At 35.9% G+C, this 20,020-nt stretch overlaps 2 protein-coding genes across 3 annotated transcripts; one reads left to right on the top strand and one right to left on the bottom strand.

Annotated features, from left to right (window-relative positions):
• The first annotated feature begins 921 nt into the window (after positions 1 to 921).
• LOC132294334 (partner of Y14 and mago) lies at positions 922 to 10,411 on the top strand. 2 transcript variants are annotated; one of them, XM_059792152.1, is made up of 4 exons: positions 922 to 1,349; positions 1,470 to 1,589; positions 7,024 to 7,251; positions 9,880 to 10,411. In XM_059792152.1, exons 1-4 carry the CDS (start codon positions 1,143 to 1,145, stop codon positions 10,021 to 10,023), a joined length of 699 nt encoding a protein of 232 aa, XP_059648135.1. In that variant the 5' UTR covers positions 922 to 1,142; the 3' UTR covers positions 10,024 to 10,411. The 2 variants fall into 2 exon arrangements, with proteins under 2 accessions (XP_059648135.1, XP_059648136.1); XM_059792153.1 differs by having other exon boundaries at positions 923 to 1,349; positions 7,027 to 7,251.
• A 3,916-nt stretch (positions 10,412 to 14,327) lies between these two features.
• On the bottom strand, positions 14,328 to 18,748 carry LOC132294333 (uncharacterized). Its single transcript, XM_059792150.1, has 8 exons — positions 18,593 to 18,748; positions 18,194 to 18,359; positions 17,106 to 17,196; positions 16,967 to 17,025; positions 16,069 to 16,129; positions 15,513 to 15,603; positions 15,360 to 15,436; positions 14,328 to 14,799 (listed from the first exon to the last, which is right to left on the bottom strand). The coding sequence occupies exons 1-8, from the start codon at positions 18,618 to 18,620 to the stop codon at positions 14,683 to 14,685; spliced, it is 690 nt and encodes a 229-aa protein (XP_059648133.1). The 5' UTR covers positions 18,621 to 18,748; the 3' UTR covers positions 14,328 to 14,682.
• Positions 18,749 to 20,020: the final 1,272 nt, after the last annotated feature.

Below are 20,020 nucleotides of genomic sequence, written 5' to 3'. Positions count from 1 at the left end.
AGAAAAAAGAAAGATAAAAGTTCATATTTTTACAATTCTCATGAGCCTTAAATATATATTCAATAATTAGAGTTGGTGTTAAGTATAATAATGGTGGAGAGTAATAAAATATATATATATGGAATGACGGGAAGAGGAAGAAAAAAAAAAGAAGGAACATAAGTATTTAAATCATTTGGTCTACTATTAGTTTTCACCAGTGAATGGTTATAAAAATTTAAAGAAGCTTTTAATATATGAAAATAATTTTGTCTTTATAAAATTGAGATAAATATAGAAATCTTTTGGTCTATTATTTAAATTTCCCTAAATTTTTAGAAATATTATATATATAATACATGAAAATATTTTGAGTCTTTTTATTAGTTGGGCTTTGGCAACCGCCTAAATGGCCTGTTCATGAAACCATGCATTCTATTTTTTAAAATAAATGACATTAACATATTAAGTTTTTCAAAATAAAAATTTAGTATTGAGGTCACTTTTTTTTGCTAAACGAAATTTTAATTTCAAACCACCAAAAGAGAAATTTTATTTTTTAAAATTTTAATTGGTTACTTATCCTTTTAAAATTAAATTGCATTTATTAAAATAATTGAGTATTCAAAAATCATACTATTTCTTATATTTACATGATGTTTTTTATTTATTTATTTAGTTATGAAACAACTCAATTGTCCATTCTCACACTATTAACAATGAAGAATACAAGAAGATGAAAATAGAATATAAATAACATTACAATTGTGTTTAAATAAATAAAAAGTTACAAAAGTTCACATCCCATAATTATTTTACTTTCAATTTTAAACAATACTGTAATAATGTTATTTCAGATTTTTTTTTTTCTAAATGATATTTCACACATATATATATTTAAAAAAACATTAAACTGCAATGAACCATAATAAAGGTTTCTTCCTTTTTGGTAGTCAAATACTCAAAATTGAGTCTAAATTTCGTGAAATTAAAAATAATGGCTCGAAATTTCGGGCCTTTGCCTCAGTTACTCATCATTCTCACAATCGTCTCTCCTCCACTCTCTATCACCAACGCACGAATCAGACAATCAAATATTTAAAAAAATCGATCTTTTGGTTGCTGATTGATTGTTACTTTCTCTCTCTAGAAATCAGACGTCTATGGCTAGCAGTGGCAATGGAGGAGGAGGAGGTGGTGAGGAAGAAGTGAAGGAGTTAGCAGCTCAGTTGAGCAAAACCCTAAAAGAAGGGGAAAGAATTCTCGCTCCCACAAGAAGACCAGACGGTACTCTCCGAAAGCCCATTCGAATTAGGGCTGGTTATGTCCCCCAAGATGAAGTCGCCATTTACCAATCCAAAGGAACTCTGGTATGCTTGCTTATAACATATTTACCCATATAGTTATGTTATATATATACACACATATGTATATATGCATATGCACTGACATGGGTTTTTGCTATTGTTTTGGAATTTTGACTGTGGCAGTGGAAGAAGGAGATGGCATCATCTCAGGAGATGCCGCCGGGTTACGATCCTGTTTTGGATGCCAAACCCAAAACTAAAGCTGCTAAGAGGAATGAAAGAAAGAAAGAGAGACGACTACAGGTAAAACTCTCTTTTTTACGCACACTGGCACGCACAATTTTGTACGCAGCCAGAGTGGCAACTTTAGAAGTGAATGTTTAGTTAAGTCAGCATTGTATATTGTGTTGATTGTGGAAAGTTTAATGATTTGATCACTAATTACATTGACAATCCTGCCACGATTTAATCTAATGCTTGCTACCAACCCAAAAACCTTTTTATGTAAGTTAGGTGTATTTCGGCATTCTAGACGACCACAAGTGTTATTATTGTCATTGTTTTTCTATGTTTTCTGCTTGTTTGCAAGTAAAGAACTCTTTTATTTCATCTTGAGATATACAAGATACCCGTGTAGACCAGATAACAAATTTAGCAGTGATATACATTTTTGCAAAGCCCATGACAAATTTATTTTAATCGCTCTGAATGGTTGTTTACAATCCTTTCGTCATTGTATACATGTTAAAAACTAAGTTCGTGCTTATTAGGACAAACACAGTTCCACAAAATCTAGTGTCTTCTGCTATTGTTATTTTATTTTTTATGGTTATACCAGCCCAAGTCCCAATACATGTGGTTGGGTAATGGCTACCCATTATGTGTTTGATTCAGGTCTAAACAATGAGGCTGAACAGTGTATTTCAACTGAATGCTAGAAAATCTAGTAGACATTCCACCATGGACACACTTCTTCTGAATTATATTTAGGGTTAGCTATCGCTCATCCAGTCCCTATTAAAGGTTTTTTACCCCCTAGAATCGTGCATATAAACCTATTAGATCAATATCGAAAGCCCTAATGAAATTCTCCCTAGATTGACACATCAATATTACAAGCCCTAATCCAGAAGACACTCCACCCTGCCTCGATGTCAAGTGCCATACTCCCCACAATGTTCTGACCTTGTAGCGACCAAATGATGTTAATAGTGATTAATGCACCTCTCTGTAGGATTCATGTTTTGAATATTCTGATATATTTGTAATTGAAGTTGGACAGGTAAATGAGGTAACATGGTGGGCCGGGACGTATACAGTGTCCTCCCCTTTGCATATGAAAGGACCAGGTATCTAGAAACTGAAGCAGTAGGCATTTTGCTTTTGGTAGTGAAGGCACGCAACATATGGGAATGAAGTTTATAAGGAAGGGTGGTGAAGGAGAAATTTAGTGATAAACGCAGGTTGTTTGGATATTGATTGAGCTTGGAAGTTCATACAAGGTGGCAGCTACAAAAAGAGAAGAAGAAAGGAATTGGAGTTCTCCACGTAGGGCTGTAAATAAACCGATTCGATCCAAGCCGAGTAGTGACTTATTCGATCTCGGCTTGAGCTCCCACATCAGTGTTCGAGCTCAGCTTGTTCATAGTTTGATAAATTCAAGCTTGGCTTGGCTAGCTTGTTTAATTTAGCAAGCTGAGTTCGAGCTTGAGCTCGTTATCAAGCTCGATTTCAAGCTCAAGTTTGAGATCAAGATTGATTTTATAAACCACATGTTTACCAAATTTTACGAAAATGAAATTTTGATTTGTTGTTTTTAGAAAATGTTGTAAAAAAATTGCTCAACACTTCAATAGAATGCAAGTATTGAATCTGGACAAAAGCCTTAAATCTATTACATTCAAATCAACGCAAAACATATAAAATATTAATCAATACAATAGATCTTCCAAAATATCATTGTATAGAAATTGCTTATAAGCTTAAAGTGATGAATGCCGAAAAATGTTGGTCCTTTTGGAGAGAGGAAGGTGAAAGTGAGAATAGTTTCTGTAGAAGTTGAAAGCGAAGGTGTGCTTGAGCAGCCATAATTTGCAATAGTTGAAGATGGCAATTGGAGAGAGAGAGAAGAAGCCATGAGATAGAGAGAGGAAATAAAGATATCTGACTCACCAGAGGAAGGCAATCGGTGTTTGTAGGTGATGAACTGCCAGCATCTTTCAAATGTGATGAGGCAAAGAGGTAGAACTTTGGGAGTTCGATGGCTGCCAATGAAAGAGATAGAGAAGACACCATGAGATAGAGAAGACTATAACAAGCGATTAGGTTTCAAATTGGAGAGAGAGGTGGGAGGCGGAAGATTGAGCGTCAAAGAGGGATTGGATGGCGGAAATGAAAGGGATAGTGTATTTAGGTTCCGAAATTGAGTGAGTATATATATATATTTATATTTAATAATGGTTTTGAAACGAAGTGCTCATATGCATATATATGTGGTTTTCTAACAAGCAAACGAGCCTGTTCACAAACGGTCCATGAATTTATCGAGCCTAGCCTAAGGTAGTTTGAGCTAAATGAACGCAAAAAATTTGTTCGAACTCGGATCAGTAGCAACAAATGAATGTGAGTCGAGCTCTTATCAAGCCGAGCCCTGGGTTCATTTGCAGCCCCATCTCTAAGCATGCTGGCTTTGCCTTAAGTGATGTTTAATGAGTCAACTTTTGGCATTATATAATGGTGTGGAAAGGTTTCCTTGGATGATGGATTTTTGATACTGAATAATATTGCCAAAATAGGAGGCATCAGTTCCTGGCTATATTTTCTGAGTCAAGAATGGCTTGCAACCCCCTCTTCATGAATGCTACTCAAGAATGGTAGTTAAATGATGTAGATCTATTTTCTGCAATAATAAATGGGGATGAGTTTAATGAATGGAGGAGGGTGCGTAAATTTGGAATGGAAACAGGAGTCATAAGTTTGGGGTGATATTATAAGCTGTTATGTGGTGCAGGGAGTCCTTATTTTCTTGATGGAGTAAACTTGACATCAAGTTGTAAAGAGTTCAAATATTCAGATGATAGTTTTATCATGTATTGATCCTTAATAGTTATTGGCACTCTCACACCATATGTAAAATTATGTTTGAATCCTCACAATGATACCATCAATAAAGTGCGAACCATGCTCCGTGATATGAAAAAGAAAAATCAGAATGAGCAAGAAAAACACACTCAGTTAGCACTTAAATATATCAGAAAGACTACTCTGATACCACACTAATAAAGCCTTCCCAGGGACCAAGAAAATAACCTCCTATAGGGCTTTCCTAAATAAGAAAGTAGATCTCTTTTTCCGGAATGAAGGAAATAGAGATGAAAGGGATGACAATGTAGAGAGAGAAGGATTCCAGCGTAATTAGGAGAATGAACAGATGGTATAAGTGAGAAAAAAGAGTTAGAGGAAGGGAGAAGTAAGGGGGACTAAGAGGAGAAGAGTTGCGAAAGAAGTAGACAAGAGGATTCAATTGGATGAAAAAGTGCCAACTGTGCGACTTTCAGCATTTGTCAACTTTATCAGTACTTTCTAGAGGTGGTATGGTGGATTTTCCTTGGAGTGGCATTTGAGTGTATGAAGGCTCCTCTGAAGGTGGCTTCCTTTGCTAATCCGTCTCTTTGGAATTTACCTTTGCATCGATAAATTGAAGTGCGGAGTTCTTAGGATGGTTAATTAGGGCCATATAAGAGAGCTGAGAGTTCAAATCATTCATTGTTGCACTGTTTATTTGCTAGAGAGTTTAGGTGACTATTATTCTCCTAATCTGGTATTGAGTGGAAGAGTCGGCAATGCCCCCCCTTATCTCGCGAAAACTGGGGCTCCCCCCCTAGCTTGCTTTTACCTTTCCCCATGCCCAACCCGTAGAGAAATTGATTTGAACTACCTTCAAGTGCTAGAACACAAGGCCTTAAATATTGGCAATTTTGTCTCAAAAGTTGCGCCAAACAATGTGTGTTTGTGCGTGCTCAGAAATAGAGAGAGCACGAGCAACTGTGACATAGATAGTGATTATCTTATCCAGAGTTTCATCTTTGGTAAGGGAAGTATTTAGTCTGGATTGATGTTGCAGAGATGAATGAGATGTCCCTGGTGGAAAACCATAGACTATTATATATATATAAAGGATAATGGGGCAATTTTGATATGTGTATGAACTGAAGGGCCTTTGGGTTCTAATCATTAATATAAAGAAGGATTAGCTGCTCAAAACTATCTACGAATCTTGTTGAAATCTACATCTAGGCAATTGTATCTAAGCTATACTCCTGAATTCAAATTTATTTACTTTTAATTCATAAATGCTAATGCACCCTTTTATATATATATATACACACACACACACACACACACACACACAAATTACACAATTCAAAATCTAAGATCTCTGGAAATATGTCAAAAATAATATAAGAACTCTACAGAATCGTTTGCTAATTTTCCACTTGAGTTGTGATCCCAAACTTCCTACAGTGTTGTTACATTCATATTGTCCCTAGTTTGACCTAATGCATCTTTCGAATTACATTGGTGATATTGGAAATTTTAACAATGACTGCTAGGACATGGTAATCAGAGGAAAAAACCACCACGAAAAGGTGCCTTCTTTTTTTCAATATATGAATAGTATAACACCAGCCCCTCCTAATCCCTAGGTTCCCTGGATTATATTTTTCCCCTTGCATCTCTGACCCTCACGTCTTTGCCCATTTTGGTATTTAGAGATGAAAATTTAGACATTCTAATGTGCCAAGGAGAGTATAAAACTACAGTTGCATCTATCCACCTAGGGTTTTTCAATTCATTCATCCATCTCTGCTATGAGAGTTTACAAGTATCTCTTTCCTAAGGCTATAAAAATGCATGAAATGGAGGGCATACTAATATCAAATCCCTTCTTGATTTCTGGTTTGGTAGCTATAAATTATTGAATTTTGTAAATGGAGCGAAATGGTTTACAATAAGGGTACGTCATTTGTGTGCCCTCCACATTTGAACGACAGATCATTGTGAACTGGTGCTGCATGTGCAAGAGCAATGAGGAGTCAGTGAACCATCTTCTTCTTTACTGTCCAGTGGCTAGGGAGTGCTGGACCATGCTGGAGGGTTTATTCGGGGTTCACTGGGTCATGCCTCATTCCACGTTGAGCTTGCTTGAGGCTTGAAGAGGTTGCACAGAGTTGTTCCAAGTCTGAGATGCTTGGAGGGTGTCGCCTGTGTGTTTATGGTGGATCTTGTGGAAGGAGCAAAATAGGAGATTCTTCAAGGGACAGGAGACTCCTGTATGGGGGCTTAAGTTCTTTTTTCGTAGCTCTTTATTTTTTTGGCTGCGGGGAAGAAATTGTAAATTGACAGGGGAGTTGATGAATTTTGTAGATATTTTTAGAGGTTAGGGGCCCTATTTGGCCCTTCTGTATTTCTTTGGGATGCGCTCCCCGTTTGAGCGCTTTATGATACTTTACTTATCAAAAAGAAAAATTTATTTACACCAATACTCTTGATCAGACTTGGTAATTAACAATAAGTCATAGAAAGCTTGTGATGTATTTCATTCTAGGAACAGTTGTGCTGCTCTTCTTCTTCTTTTTTTCCTTTTCTTTTTTTATAGGTTTTTTTGTGTGTGATTGCGAGTTGTTTCTTTCTTTCTTTTCTTTATTTTGGTAAGTAAATAGCATGTTATCTGCAGCAGGCTACTCTTGACAAGGGTAAGAATTTGGACAAGGATGAAGTGTCGTCTGCTGAAGATGGGAGTCATGGAATGGAGTCTTTTGATTCAGTGGCATCCCAGATGAATGAGCTCACAATTTCTGCAGTTCCTACTGTAGTTAAGACTCCTTCAAACTCAACAGAGTGTTTAATGCCTGCGGATCCTGTTCCTGATATTGATAAAAAGATTCGAGCGCTAAAAAAGAAGGTACAATATCTCATGCTTGTAGTTTCACCTAGAAATATTCATCACTGTACTGTGTTCTATGTTATCTTATTTTTCAGTTTTTCTTTTCAAATTTTTGAGGGAGGTTGTGTTATGAACATATCATAAAAAGTCTATTGGAAAGTATCTAAGCTTGTGAGATTTTGAAGGTTCTAGTTTAGATTTTCTTCATGACATTTGATAGTATTGAAGGAGAAGGAAACATCATGCATCTAAATTGAGTTTTTTTTTTTTTCCCTTTCCGATAAGTCTAAATTGAGTGATTTTCATGAACATTATGAACTAAAGCTTACTGTTCATTTTGTTTATCTAGTCTCAGCTTGTAACAAACATTTTTATTTAGTAGATAAACTATCATTACTTTTGGGGTAAATTACTCTGACCGCCCTTGAGGTTAGGCTCAATTACTCTCGGATTAAACTTTTTGAATTTTTGTGGCCGACCTCCCTTGAAGTTTGGTTGACTTATCTCCGAGTAGCCGGGTTGACCGTTTGTCCCGTTAAAGTCAATTGATTTTTGTTTTCAAAATGCCAATACTACCCTCAAACACTAAAATAGAGTTAGATTTTTTTCTCTCTCATCACTGTCGCTCTTCTCTGTAAAAGACAAGCTGAGGAATTGAATCTCTTTCTAAAGAACTGGATTTCTCTCTGAACTGGATTAGTCTCTTTCTAACCAAAATACAGAAATATACCATCTCTTTGCTCTGTATCTCTCCAACACCACACCACCACCACAACAACAGCAATTATTGGCCATAAATTAATGTCAAATTTAACCAAAATCAATATAAAAAAAAACCCACGAAGAATTGAAACCCAAAACCCGCCACTACACATACTGACATATATACACTCATATACATGATAAACACGTGATTCAACGTAATACATCACAAAATCATGTGTTGTGCCTCAATGGTTCTCCTAGACCCAAAAATCTCTGAATTCACCATAATTCCACATCAAAAGGTTTTGTTATTCTGAAATACAAAAGCAGTTGTTCTCTCAATTGAACGAATCAAACCCAATTACAATCTGGTTCGAGCACGCAAATGACGTTTTCTAGCGTGTGAGAGATTTGGGGTTTTGGTTGCGTAGAGGGTTGAGATGGAAGAAACGAGTTACTAACCAGTGTTCCATTTCGGTTTGAAAATGGACCACCATTAACTCAAAAAGGCCAGAACTCCAGAACTCCATGAGAAGCCAAAATCAGTGATTGTGGACGAAGAGAGAGAGAGTAGAACAAGGGAGATGTTGAGTTGTTGAAGAAGCAATTGGTGAAGCATTCGATGGGGAAATCACGATGGTGCAGAGAGAGGGGGTGGGGATTGGGGTGGTCGTGGGGGTGGACAAAGGTGGCGGTGGAGAGAGGGAATAAATTATTAATAAGGGAGGGTATGCTTACATCAGCAACATGCAATAAATAGAGGGTACTTCAGTAATTAAACAATCAAAATTGAGGGTATTTAAGTAAATGTAAGCGATCCGTTAAATCCACTAACGGAATGTTACTCTGACACTCGTCAGAGTAACTTTGCAAAAATGTTTAATCTGAGAGTAACCTCAGGGAGATCAGAGTAATTTACCCTTACTTTTAATAGGTCTTCTCCAAGGTTCCTTTTCATGCATGAGAACTATTGTATCAGCTGAGTCGATTTTCTTAATTTTCATTTTTTGTTTATAGTTGATGAAATATTTTTGTTAAAGAAACAAAAATAAAAATACATCAAAGAACTGTATGATGCCGATATGCAAAAACTTGAAATGACAAGAAACTTTTTCCCTTTCAGTGACAGTTAAAATTAAAGTTTCTATTTAGCCAATCAGATGCTCAGCCTTGGTTAGTTTTTTTCAGTCACAATTGAAATGTAAGATATTGCTTTTATTGGCAATGTCAAGTCTGCTAATAATGAAATTGGTTTTCATCCCAATTATTGACTTTATGCTTTCACACAATTCAAGACTCAAGGGTACTGATCGTGAATCAAATTCATAATGGAAATGTAAATCATGCGAACCAGGAAATCTGAATTTGATGAACAGTGTTAATTTTTCTGATTTATTTAAATGAATATCAGTGGTCGTGCCTTTAAATAATTCAGTGTTAATTTATTTTTCTGACATTGATATTTAAATGAATATCAATGTCATTTTGGTGATGTTACAACATTATATCTGTACCTAAAATTTGTTGGTTAAATAATTCTGGTGTTGTGCCAGTGTTATATTGGTGGCAGAAACAGAAAGATAACTTTGGTAGTGCTCGTCTTAGGTTCCATAAGTTTTGCCTCGCCCTTTTTTTTTTTTTCCTGCTTCTCTTTTCTGGGGTGCGGGTGGGGTGCTCTTGGTTACTTTTGGCAGAGAAAAAGTCTTCTTAACCATAGAATAGTGCCAATTTGTGGACCATTGAAACATCTACAATGTTATATAGGAATTATGTTGCTTTAGATGTAATTTATAAACTTCAGCATGACTACCACTTTGTTGTTGTGGACTCCAATTTTTTATTAGCTCATATTCCATGAGCTTTGGGGTTCAAGGATTTTGAGAATGGTGATCAAACAGAGCTACTACTAGGGCACCTAATTTTTCTTGTTTACCTTAACAGATTCGGCTTACTGAAGCTCTACAGCAGAAAACCGTGCAGCAAGATATGAAACCAGAACAGTTGGACAAGGTGGCTAAATTAGAAGACTGGCGTGAGGAGTTGAAGCTCTTGGAAGATCAGAAGGCTGAATTGGCAGCATCATGAATTGAGGTTTGTTTTAGGAAAAAGTAACTTAGCTGAAGAAACTGTGTTTTGTTTTATGGTTGTTTGGTGGAGAGGCATAGCATTTTGGCAACAGAGGTTTATTTTTCAAGATTTTGTTTTATCAGACCTGCTATGCCAGATGTACTTGTACGATCGCATGGTTCCAAAAATTACACACTCATTTCACCAATTATAGGGTACTACAATTGAGTGCCCATTCACACGCTCCTGTTTTGCGTTAGTGTCTCTTATTTTAGAGTCTCTTTAGAATTGTTCGATTCTTGGTGGAAGACATACATAGGAGCTTCAGATTTTTAATTTTTTTTATTGGGTCTATGAGGGCATTTCAAAACCTTGGATATATTTTTGCATCTTAATTTGCATCTCAGTGTCTCTTTGATAGTTTCTCAACTATATTTTACACCCTTGTTAGATGGACTCGAGTACATGTATTGAATGTGTGTGTATCCAAGCATTTGAAAACCTCGAAGAGAAGGACAATGGAACACTACTAAATATTTATGTAACAAATGTCAATATAGACATTTCATTTGTTTTGAAGCAATAATATAATAAAATTGAAATATTGAATCTGCTTCTTGGGTCCTTGACCAACCAAAAGTGGTTGCTCACGCACTCCATGCTCATGTCCGAAAATTGTGTCATGCACGGATGGTTCACCTACATTTTACGAGTCCATGTAGCATATGTGGACGATTGAGTTTTAATACGCGAAAGTACAAGGCATGAGCAAAATATTGAAGGATCCTGTCTTTCATTTGTGTCTTACCATATTGAACCGTAGATGCCGTGAAGCTCCCAAGTTTTTGTTAAGCTGCTCAAACAAGTTGACAACTAAAAGACTAGTCTCAACACTCCTCACTTAACCTGTAATGGCAACATCTAAACTAAAGAGATATCGTGAAAGGCATTCGCTAAAAACTCAATAATCATCAAACAGGTTGGCCCTTGCAGACAGCTTGATGCACTCATATGGCAAAAGGAAGGAAAATTTGTGGACCGACCCCAGCATTTCCATCCCGTTGGAATTGTGAGATGTGGAATTGGGATTAAAAAATAAATAAATAAATTGATCAGGGCTTTGACCATGCAGCCAATTAATTCTATGAGATCCTCAGCAGAAATCAACAATTTTTTGGTTTTCCCAAGGCTGCCTACCATGTCACTGTAACCTTTGTGTTTAGGGCATTGATTTTTACTGACAAACTTATTTTCTTTGGGTAACATCTTGTGACACCCCAAACTCCATGATCCAGTACATCAATCAAGTAGATCCAAGCCCCGACCCGAGAACCCAATCAACAATTGTGGAAGCTAAGGTCAAATCAGTCATAATATCTAAGGGTAAAATGGTAATTTCATGACAAATATAGAGGATGGGATGTGTACCATTGGATAGCTTGCTCAAAATCCTACACTTTAGGCTCAAGAATTACCCAATTCGGGTTTAAAACGAAAAAAATTTGGCCATTCGAATAATGAGGGTCAAATACACAAGTGTAGTGCTTAGTGCTTGAGCGCTGGGGTCAATGCTCGAGCATTGAAAAAAATTAATCGAGCACAAGAATGTAGTGCTCGAGCACAAAGAAGTTATGGTAATGAAATTCTCGAAAAATGGAAAGCTCGAGCTCTTGAAGAAAATGCTCGAGCACTAGAAGAAAATGTGGAGCATTGAGGGTAATACTCAAGCAATGAGGTTAGTGCTAGAGCTCAAAACTCAAAAAAATGCAACAAACCCTAAATAATGATCCATAAGATCCCGGAAAACCTCCTTGGTACCCATACAAGGTTCTAAGCACGTTCGAAACCCGTCCTAAACATCGTATATCAATTGTGTACGTGTAAATACTCATACAAGGGTGCAATTTACGGACGAAACATACATTGAAGATAAATGGCTCATTGGCCTCATTACATCATTTGTCGTACAAGTACTACAAAACGAAATAAGAAGCGAAAATCATTTGGGAACTCCAAAAGAAGAAGATGAGTTCCCTAGCCATTTTCCCTCTAAAAAATACATAAGATCCATAAGTACATCATGTCCAAAAGTACTACATCAAAACATGTTTAACACATTGCATGTAAACACTATCTGAAAAGAGTCCAAAATGGAAAACAAAGCACGTCCAAACTATAATGGAGTTGCATCAATGTAGAAAATATCTTTACCTGAAAAATGTTAAATCAACGGGTGTGAGTAATTTAAATTACTCCATAGGGAATGCATTATAGAACTAAACTAGGTTTCATTGGTCTCGCAAATGCAGCATATGCTATACAAGTATAGGACATTCCTCATGACATCTAATTCAAGGGTAATTCTAAAGGATCATCTTAGAACTAGGAATTGAATTATATATGATAATTCCATTCAAGAATATACCAATACAAGAAAATATAATGAAACTGAAACGCACCAAGTTACAACTACACACGGATGTCAACTTGAAAAATTAGATCCGAAATCAATAATAGGGATAACTTGGACACACCCACACCCCCGATCATACATACTGTATGCACCAGAAAAATAGTTATTTTTGGGCTACTAGTTCGCAATGAACTAACAAAGTGACCACTATAAATAGGGAAGCCCGAGCTCACCGCGAGCGCCGAACCCTTGCATTCTCAAAATATCAAAAGGTCCCAAATATCTCCCAAAAATCATCAATCAATCCCACAACGTATCATATACATTATAATCAATCAAAACACTTCACAAGCGCACATAACCTTCACTACTCAAGCGACACGTCTTATAGTCCCGAATACTATCATGGCATTTATTTCAATACAAATGACATCAAACATGATATTCTAAGATCATGTTTAGCACAAATATCATAATTGAAGGATTCCATCAATATAAACCATAACAAGTGACCAGTTAATAGTATATACATGTATTCAAAATAAAGCTTGCACTACCAACAATATAAGAACAAAAATCATATAAGTTAGACACTAACCTCACATAAGTCAACGCATGAATCCATATATAAGTATATAATGATTTCCTCAAGTATCATGTATATACATCACGTGAGCATCTAAAACGTAGAGCAAATCAACAACATGCTTACTATCATCATTTAAGAACTAGGTTATCAATAATTATACATAAAAAATACTCACAACTCACACTATACATGCATAACACACATTACACCTCAAAACACGAGGAAAAGACTAGGTTAAAGTCATACTACACCCCCTACCTCACTAGAGAAAGCAAATCCTAGAATCCAAATGAAGAAGTAGCTCCAAATCCAAAACAAAACGGTTTTGTTTTGTTGGCCTTAGTGTCCCCCAGCTCTCTCCCTTCTATGGCTAGTCGAGAAGGTCAATGGAAGGTGAAGGAAATGAAGTTTTGGTTTAGAGCAACAATGGTGAAAGTCTTGGTGAAAGAGAGGAAGATGAAGATTAGGAGAAAAAATGGTATATGATAATTGTGATATAATATCTCAATACCTACCCTAGCACTACCTCTCTCTCTCTCTCACACACACACACACACGCTCAGTTCCACTCCGATTGTCACTAATTCGTCCTCTCACATGTCGCACAACTTTCACAAATTGTACAAAAGCCCCCTATATGAAAATATCTCAAAAGATAATTGTACAAAAAAAATTTTAAAAAAATATCTCAAAAGATAATCGCACAAAAACCCCCAAATTAAAAAATCTCAAAAGATATTCGCACAAAAGCTCAAATAAAAATATATCAAAAGATAATGTCACAAATGTCCCAAATAAAAACAGAATCGCATTCAAGTGTAAAATAAGCCCCACAATGTCATGAAGATGCAACATGCTCCAATAGAACAAAAGAAGTATCGAAAACTATTCCCGAGCACTTGACCTGGTCTTGGGCCCACATGACCCGAAGACAAAAATAAAATAAAAATAAATATGTGAAAAAAAAAATTAAATAAATAAATAAATAAAAACACGGACACATCTAATGTCAATTTCCCTCGTTCCAATATCAGGAATTTCTTGTCCTAATCTTTATGGCCATACCACAAAGCTTAACTGACTATTTTTTTAGAAATAGTGTAGATTTTTGTAAAAAAATGGCACGGTTTTGAGAGAGAACAGCCAAAGTTGCAAGTAATTAGATAGCCAATTGTTCATGTTACAGGAAGAAAAGATTGAATAAGTCAAAATAATCTACATCCCTAAACAGAGGTCAAAAATAATTATCTCCGAGCATAATTGAAATGGGATGCATATCATTTAAATTTTCCACACATGAACTTCCGCCAAGAACAAAAGAACTTAAAACAGTTACTTTTTCAACCTTGTTGCTAATGATCAAAAGAGAATTACAACATGGCGTCCAGGATAGCCAAAATAATAATAATAATAAGCAGCAAAATAACTCTTCAAAAACTTTTAGAAATTCTATTACACAAATCTGTTGACGCAAAATCTCCATCTTAAAGAAAGTGGAGCCGGAAAACATGCACTCTTTTAGTACAACAGCTTTCAAACAAAGGCTGAAAAATAGAAACAGGTAACACATGACTTCAACAACCCAGAAGAGCTGGGAAAATTCCATACGCAACCACTGTTGTATTACTTTTTATAAAGCAAGCAGTAACCAGCATGGAACCTCCTCAAAAGCATACTATGAAGACTCGATATCTGAAAAGTCCAGCCCTTCCTTATAAACTTCAAAATCTTCAGGACTCCATCTGCATATTAAGTGAAGTCGAAAGGTGGCCATCTTCATACCGAGCAGACGCTGCATTGAAAAAGTCAGCCCTTATTCAATTTCTCTTGAGATATTAAATGGTAAGGAAATTTGGCTGAATTGACCCAATAAGAGGAACCTATTAGTTGCGTGCTAGCTATGTTCATTGAGTTTTGTATATGAATATATACCATGCCAAGCATATGAAACCACATGCATGATTTGTAGGACACCCAACAAGCCTGTCAGGTTATTCAAGCTTAATCCATAATTGTACAGAAAATGTTCCTTTTATTACATTGTTTCTTTAAAACAGTTGAAGCACCCAATAATGAACACTCTATTTTATGGGCTACCGCAAGAGGCCCCCATCACTGCGGGATCTGGGTATGGTTAGACGCAAGTAGCTTATTTTAATTTATTGAACAATCTGTTTTATATGTACACTAAAAAAAAAAAATAACAGAACAAATAATATAGATATCTCGCCGTGCCAGGTTTGGGGATATACAAATCCAAGGATAATAATTTCCATATACACCGAACATGTACTGAAGTTCATGTAATATAGTGTACCAGTCAAATCGTAAGATTGGAAGTTTAGAACAAACCAGTATGCGAGATGACTCAGGAGACAGTGGTGCCCCCTCCTCACAGACAACGAAGTCTGAAACAAGCTCCACCACACCTGTTCACCACGAACAAAGTCAATTACAAATGCTGGGGAAGAAAAAAAAGGTTAAAGAGTGAAAAAGGCAACAAACCTCTGTTCAACCTAACAGGCATCCCTTGCTTGCGCAAGAACGGCTCCATCTCATGCGTGAATTGCTCCAGAGGACCTTCCTTGAGCTCTACCTGTAAGACTTGGATGATCAGAATAAGCATGTAATTGAATTCCTTGTTAAGTATTGAATTTTTCTTCTACAAGACAGGAGCTATGCTTTGATTACTGTCACCAGCAAAAAGGACAGGCACCAACAAAAAGCCGTCACAACAACCTGATGAACAACAGGATGAATCTAGATTCCAACCAAAAAAAAAAGGCCCTACTTAAATTTAGACGGCATTTGACCGTAAATTCTATACATCAGAAATGATCAATAAACAATTAGCCAGACTACCAAAACTGTAGGAGTTTCATCTGAAGCAATTTTAAAAATTTATCTAACATGGTTGGGCAAATAGGCCCCCACATTATTTAACAAACCCAGACCTAGTCATGATTCCTACCATCTAATGCTATGCATAACAAATTCGAGCCATTACATGGAACACATCCAAATGTCCAAGACACTGATTATGAAACAGTTTATGTCGAACCTTTTCAGTTGCAACACTCCCGGTCCTTGCAAAGTCATATTCTTCATATTGACTAAACAACCTGCAACAAGATATTTAAAACCAACAATAACGAATATGGAAAAAAAATGAAAGTGAAAAGGATAACTTAAAAGAAAAAGATGAAGAGCAAAGCCTTGGGGGGTGAACTTCTCATTTAGATATACTTTCTTATTTGAAAGAGGGAAAGGACAACAGCGAGAAAACATTCTTCAAAGAGGCATTACAAAACAGAAGTTGGCATAGTTACATTTTAAAAGGGATAAATAACAAAGTCTTTAACAGCACCTGATGACTTTTGCCAACAGCTCTATTAAAACATCACCTCTTAGTTTTTACCATTTGAACTAGCTACAATTGAATATCAGAATGCAGCAGCACTGAAAGTGTCTTAGAAAATTTATTTCATGGGATGCCTAATTTTGAAAAAGGCACATTAAGAATATCAAGGTGTGTCCCTAGATTATCCTTGATTATCTAACTAACGCTCCTGCTTAGTTGCTGAGAGAACTAAAGATAAGAAGTGAACCAAAAATAAAAAACAAAGTATTGGTAAGCAAGCATTTTAATCATGGACATGAATAATGTGTATAAGGTCCTCAAAATCCAAATACAAATTTGAGAAGACATTTATAATGCATCTTTGGAGTTTGGAAGATCCTTGGAAAGAGTTTAAACTTCCAGACCCATGGATTTGAAATAACAGTTCAACGTTGCTAACATGGTATTTATATTGTATACCACCAGCTTTCAAAAAATTATATCCAATATCAAATCCAAATTTACAAATGCATTGTAGGACTTCAATTCCACATTCCCTTTTCCCTTGTTGTCCCAGAAACAATAGGGAATAGTATTCAAGTGATCACAGATATGTTACCTTTGGACCTCTTCTTTAGGTAAATTAGTGAAACAAATGCCAGAATCTCCACGCAAAAGCTGGACGAGTAAAAGTAGACCAATGAATAAGAAAAACAGTAAAGTTACTAGGAAAAGTCAATAGCATGCTTATGGCCTACCTTAGAAATTTTGTGAAGACCCGGTCTGATCTCATCAGCAATAGACCGACCTAGAGAAACCTGCATGACTTTGTTTGACCCAAGGAAAAATCTGCACACAATAAAAAAAATATATTCACTTCTGATACATTCATCATTATACAATAGCAGTTATGATTCAAAACAGCAACTGGAAGTGTCTTCAAAATTCATGTTGGAAACTTTGCAATTTCCTATTGGGAGAGACTTTGTAAGTCTGAATGAAATTAAACGAGCTTATAGTTTTAAAAGTATAAATTTAGAACAAAAGTTGAGAACAAGTCGGTGTGTAAAATCGATATGTGTTGATTCAGAAAGTTCCTTAATCACCTACTTTGAAACAACTAATTGTGAAACGCTAGTGGACATATTGAAATGAAGATTGGCACATTTTAAATCCTACGCAGAATAGGATGGACTCATTGACATCCAAATGTCCCATAAATGAACAAAAAGTCCCGTAATGAACTTAAATTTGACGCTCAATGGATCCATTATCCATATGTACGATAGCAAACCATATAGATAAATCAACATACTTTGATTATGTTGAATGCAAACCAGTCTTTTCTCTGACGAATAATGATTCACACACCGAGGTGATTGGCCCTTGAATTTGGCTCTTCGGCTCGGTATATATAGCACCACTCTTCTCTGAGTTATCAAAAATTAATGCACTTTACAGTTTACACTATCCTTGCTTTGACATAAAATGCTTCCCTGGAATACGCAATATAAACTAAAAGTTCCGTAAAAGAACCATTACTAAAAACTCTTTTCCAGTAAATTCTTGACATGATTTTCGATAAAACAAATCAAGCCTAGGCGTCCATTCGGTTGCTGATATAAGAAGGTCAAAAAGTAGAGAGAGCTTAATTTTTGTTGACATTCATTGCTTAGAGATTACAAAATACATAAACCCCCTTCAAATAAACTTAATGTAACAGCTCAGGCTTGGACATTTTTAACTTTTTTGACAAACAAAAAAACAATCAACATAAAGAAGATAAAATTTTAGTTCTTTTTTTGTTTCTGAACAATTAAAGACATGAGATGAATTACTCCGTTACCTGCTAGACGATTTAAGCTGCTCTCTGAACTGCTTAAATTTCAGATTTCTCATGTTTTCGAAAGAGAAAACATAAACTGAAGAGTACTTTTCCACAGCCTCTCTTATCGAATTCACAATGGATTCTTTATGATCCCTTCCTTTCTTCTTTGTCTTTGACAATGTAACTGCAATTCAAACGCCAACCAAAATCACTAAACAATCAAACAAACAAACAAAAAAAGGAAATAAATTTTCAAAGACGGCCTCTTTTTGAAAACTTTAAGGTACCCTTTTGGTTGCTGCGATAACTGGAACCCCGTGAAGAGATACTACCTCGAAATAATTTTCGTTTCAACTTTCTCAGCAACCAAACAGAATACAATGATAGAAGAAGAGGTAGGATTGGAAGAAGACCCACCTGCTTTGTTACGCTTGGACTTCGGCATCTTTGTGAAACAAGGACGAAGTAGCGCCTCTCTCTCTCTGTCTCTACTTGGATACTACGTGAAGATGTAAAGCCCTAGCAAAGGAAAAAATGCGCAAGGCTTCTGTCGTGTTTCCTCTTTCCTAGGGTTTTACAGCCCTCGCTCGGCAGGTTGGAGCCATTGAGTGGGCCTAATGTGAGAGTTTTGGGCCAACTCGGACTGGCCCATTTTTGGGTTTTTCATTTTTGGACATCAATCTTGTCCGGTACGTTTAACTGTGTCTTTCTGTCAAAAAAAATTTAATTAATTAATAATAATAATTCATTGTGTCTTGAGACTCTTGACTATATAAATATTCTATCCTGCCCCATTTAATTCCATTTTAGACCTTAGATAATATTCTGATAAAAAAACAAAAAACAGTAGATAATATTTATTATATGAGGGTGTGTGTGTGTGTAGAGAGAGAGAGAGAGAGAGAGAGCGCGCAATTAAGGCATCTATATCTACTAATTTAACTTCTAACACTTTTTGTCTTGAAATAAAAATATACCTAGTATACACACAAACACAAACTTTATATTTTTATTGAAAAATTTCTCTGGGAGTCTCCTAAAGTCTCTAAGGCCATCCTCAATGGGCTCTTTAAAGCCCTATTTGGCGAGCAAATAGCCTAAATAGGTCTAAGCGTGCTCGCTTAACGCTAGCGGGCCCACAGGCTCTCGCAAGCCTACTCGTCGGCTTGGTGATCTGGCCCGTGATTGCTATTTTTTTGTAAAAAAATCAGCCTCAAAATTTTTTTTTTTTAAAAAAAAAGGACAACCATTTTTTCAAAACTATAGGGAGCCTTTAAGGGCTTGTTTGGCTGGTCCCTAAACCCCCAAAATTAGTTTTTCACATTTTTTTGCCCTTTTTTTAAATAAAAAAAAAAAATCAATAAGTAAATAATATAGTCCTTAGGTACCGTTTGGGTGACCCAAGTAGTGCCTAAGGACTTATATTAGCCAAAAAAATAAAAAAACCCTTTTAGATATAGCCAATAAAAAAAATTTATTATTTGTAGAGAATGAAAATTGGAGAGGCTACAGAGCCAAATTTTGGAGAGGTGAAGTTGTTTACGTGTCTACGTGGCTCTTGAAAAAACTAACGTGGCTTTTAAAAAAACTGATGTGACTAAAATTTTAGAGAAGTTGTTGCGGATGACCTAACGGAATTAAAACTCTTAGGCAAAAACCTTAGGCTATACCCTCTTGGAGTTTAGTTTTACTATAAGGGTTCGTTTGGTTAGTCGGAAATTGATGATGGGAAGTGAAAGGAAAATAAAGTGAAGTACAAGAAAAGAAAATTATGTTTCTATCATGCATTTGGTTAGCATGATTTTTTTGTAAAAAATTTGTGGGAAAATGTTGTTTCATTAGTTT

This window comes from Cornus florida, unplaced genomic scaffold (genome assembly GCF_030987335.1).
Source record: "Cornus florida cultivar Cherokee Brave unplaced genomic scaffold, ASM3098733v1 CherokeeBrave_3.0.0_Hap2_Chr02, whole genome shotgun sequence".
In the NCBI taxonomy this organism is placed as follows: domain Eukaryota; kingdom Viridiplantae; phylum Streptophyta; class Magnoliopsida; order Cornales; family Cornaceae; genus Cornus; species Cornus florida.
The sequence above is the reverse complement of the archived record's forward strand: the minus strand, read 5'-3'. Positions and strand labels throughout refer to the sequence as shown.

Bases quoted from the DNA above. Each gene is read 5' to 3' on its own strand.
- LOC132294334 (XM_059792152.1), top strand. From the start codon at position 1,143: ATGGCTAGCAGTGGCAATGGAGGAGGAGGAGGTGGTGAGGAAGAAGTG. The intron at 1,350-1,469 runs GTATGCTTGCTT...TGACTGTGGCAG, and splicing joins ACCAATCCAAAGGAACTCTG to TGGAAGAAGGAGATGGCATC. The intron at 7,252-9,879 runs GTACAATATCTC...TTACCTTAACAG, and splicing joins TTCGAGCGCTAAAAAAGAAG to ATTCGGCTTACTGAAGCTCT.
- LOC132294333 (XM_059792150.1), bottom strand. From the start codon at position 18,620: ATGCCGAAGTCCAAGCGTAACAAAGCAG. The intron at 17,197-18,193 runs GTAACGGAGTAA...TATTGTGTGCAG, and splicing joins CAGCTTAAATCGTCTAGCAG to ATTTTTCCTTGGGTCAAACA. The intron at 16,130-16,966 runs GTAACATATCTG...ATCTTGTTGCAG, and splicing joins CCTAAAGAAGAGGTCCAAAG to GTTGTTTAGTCAATATGAAG.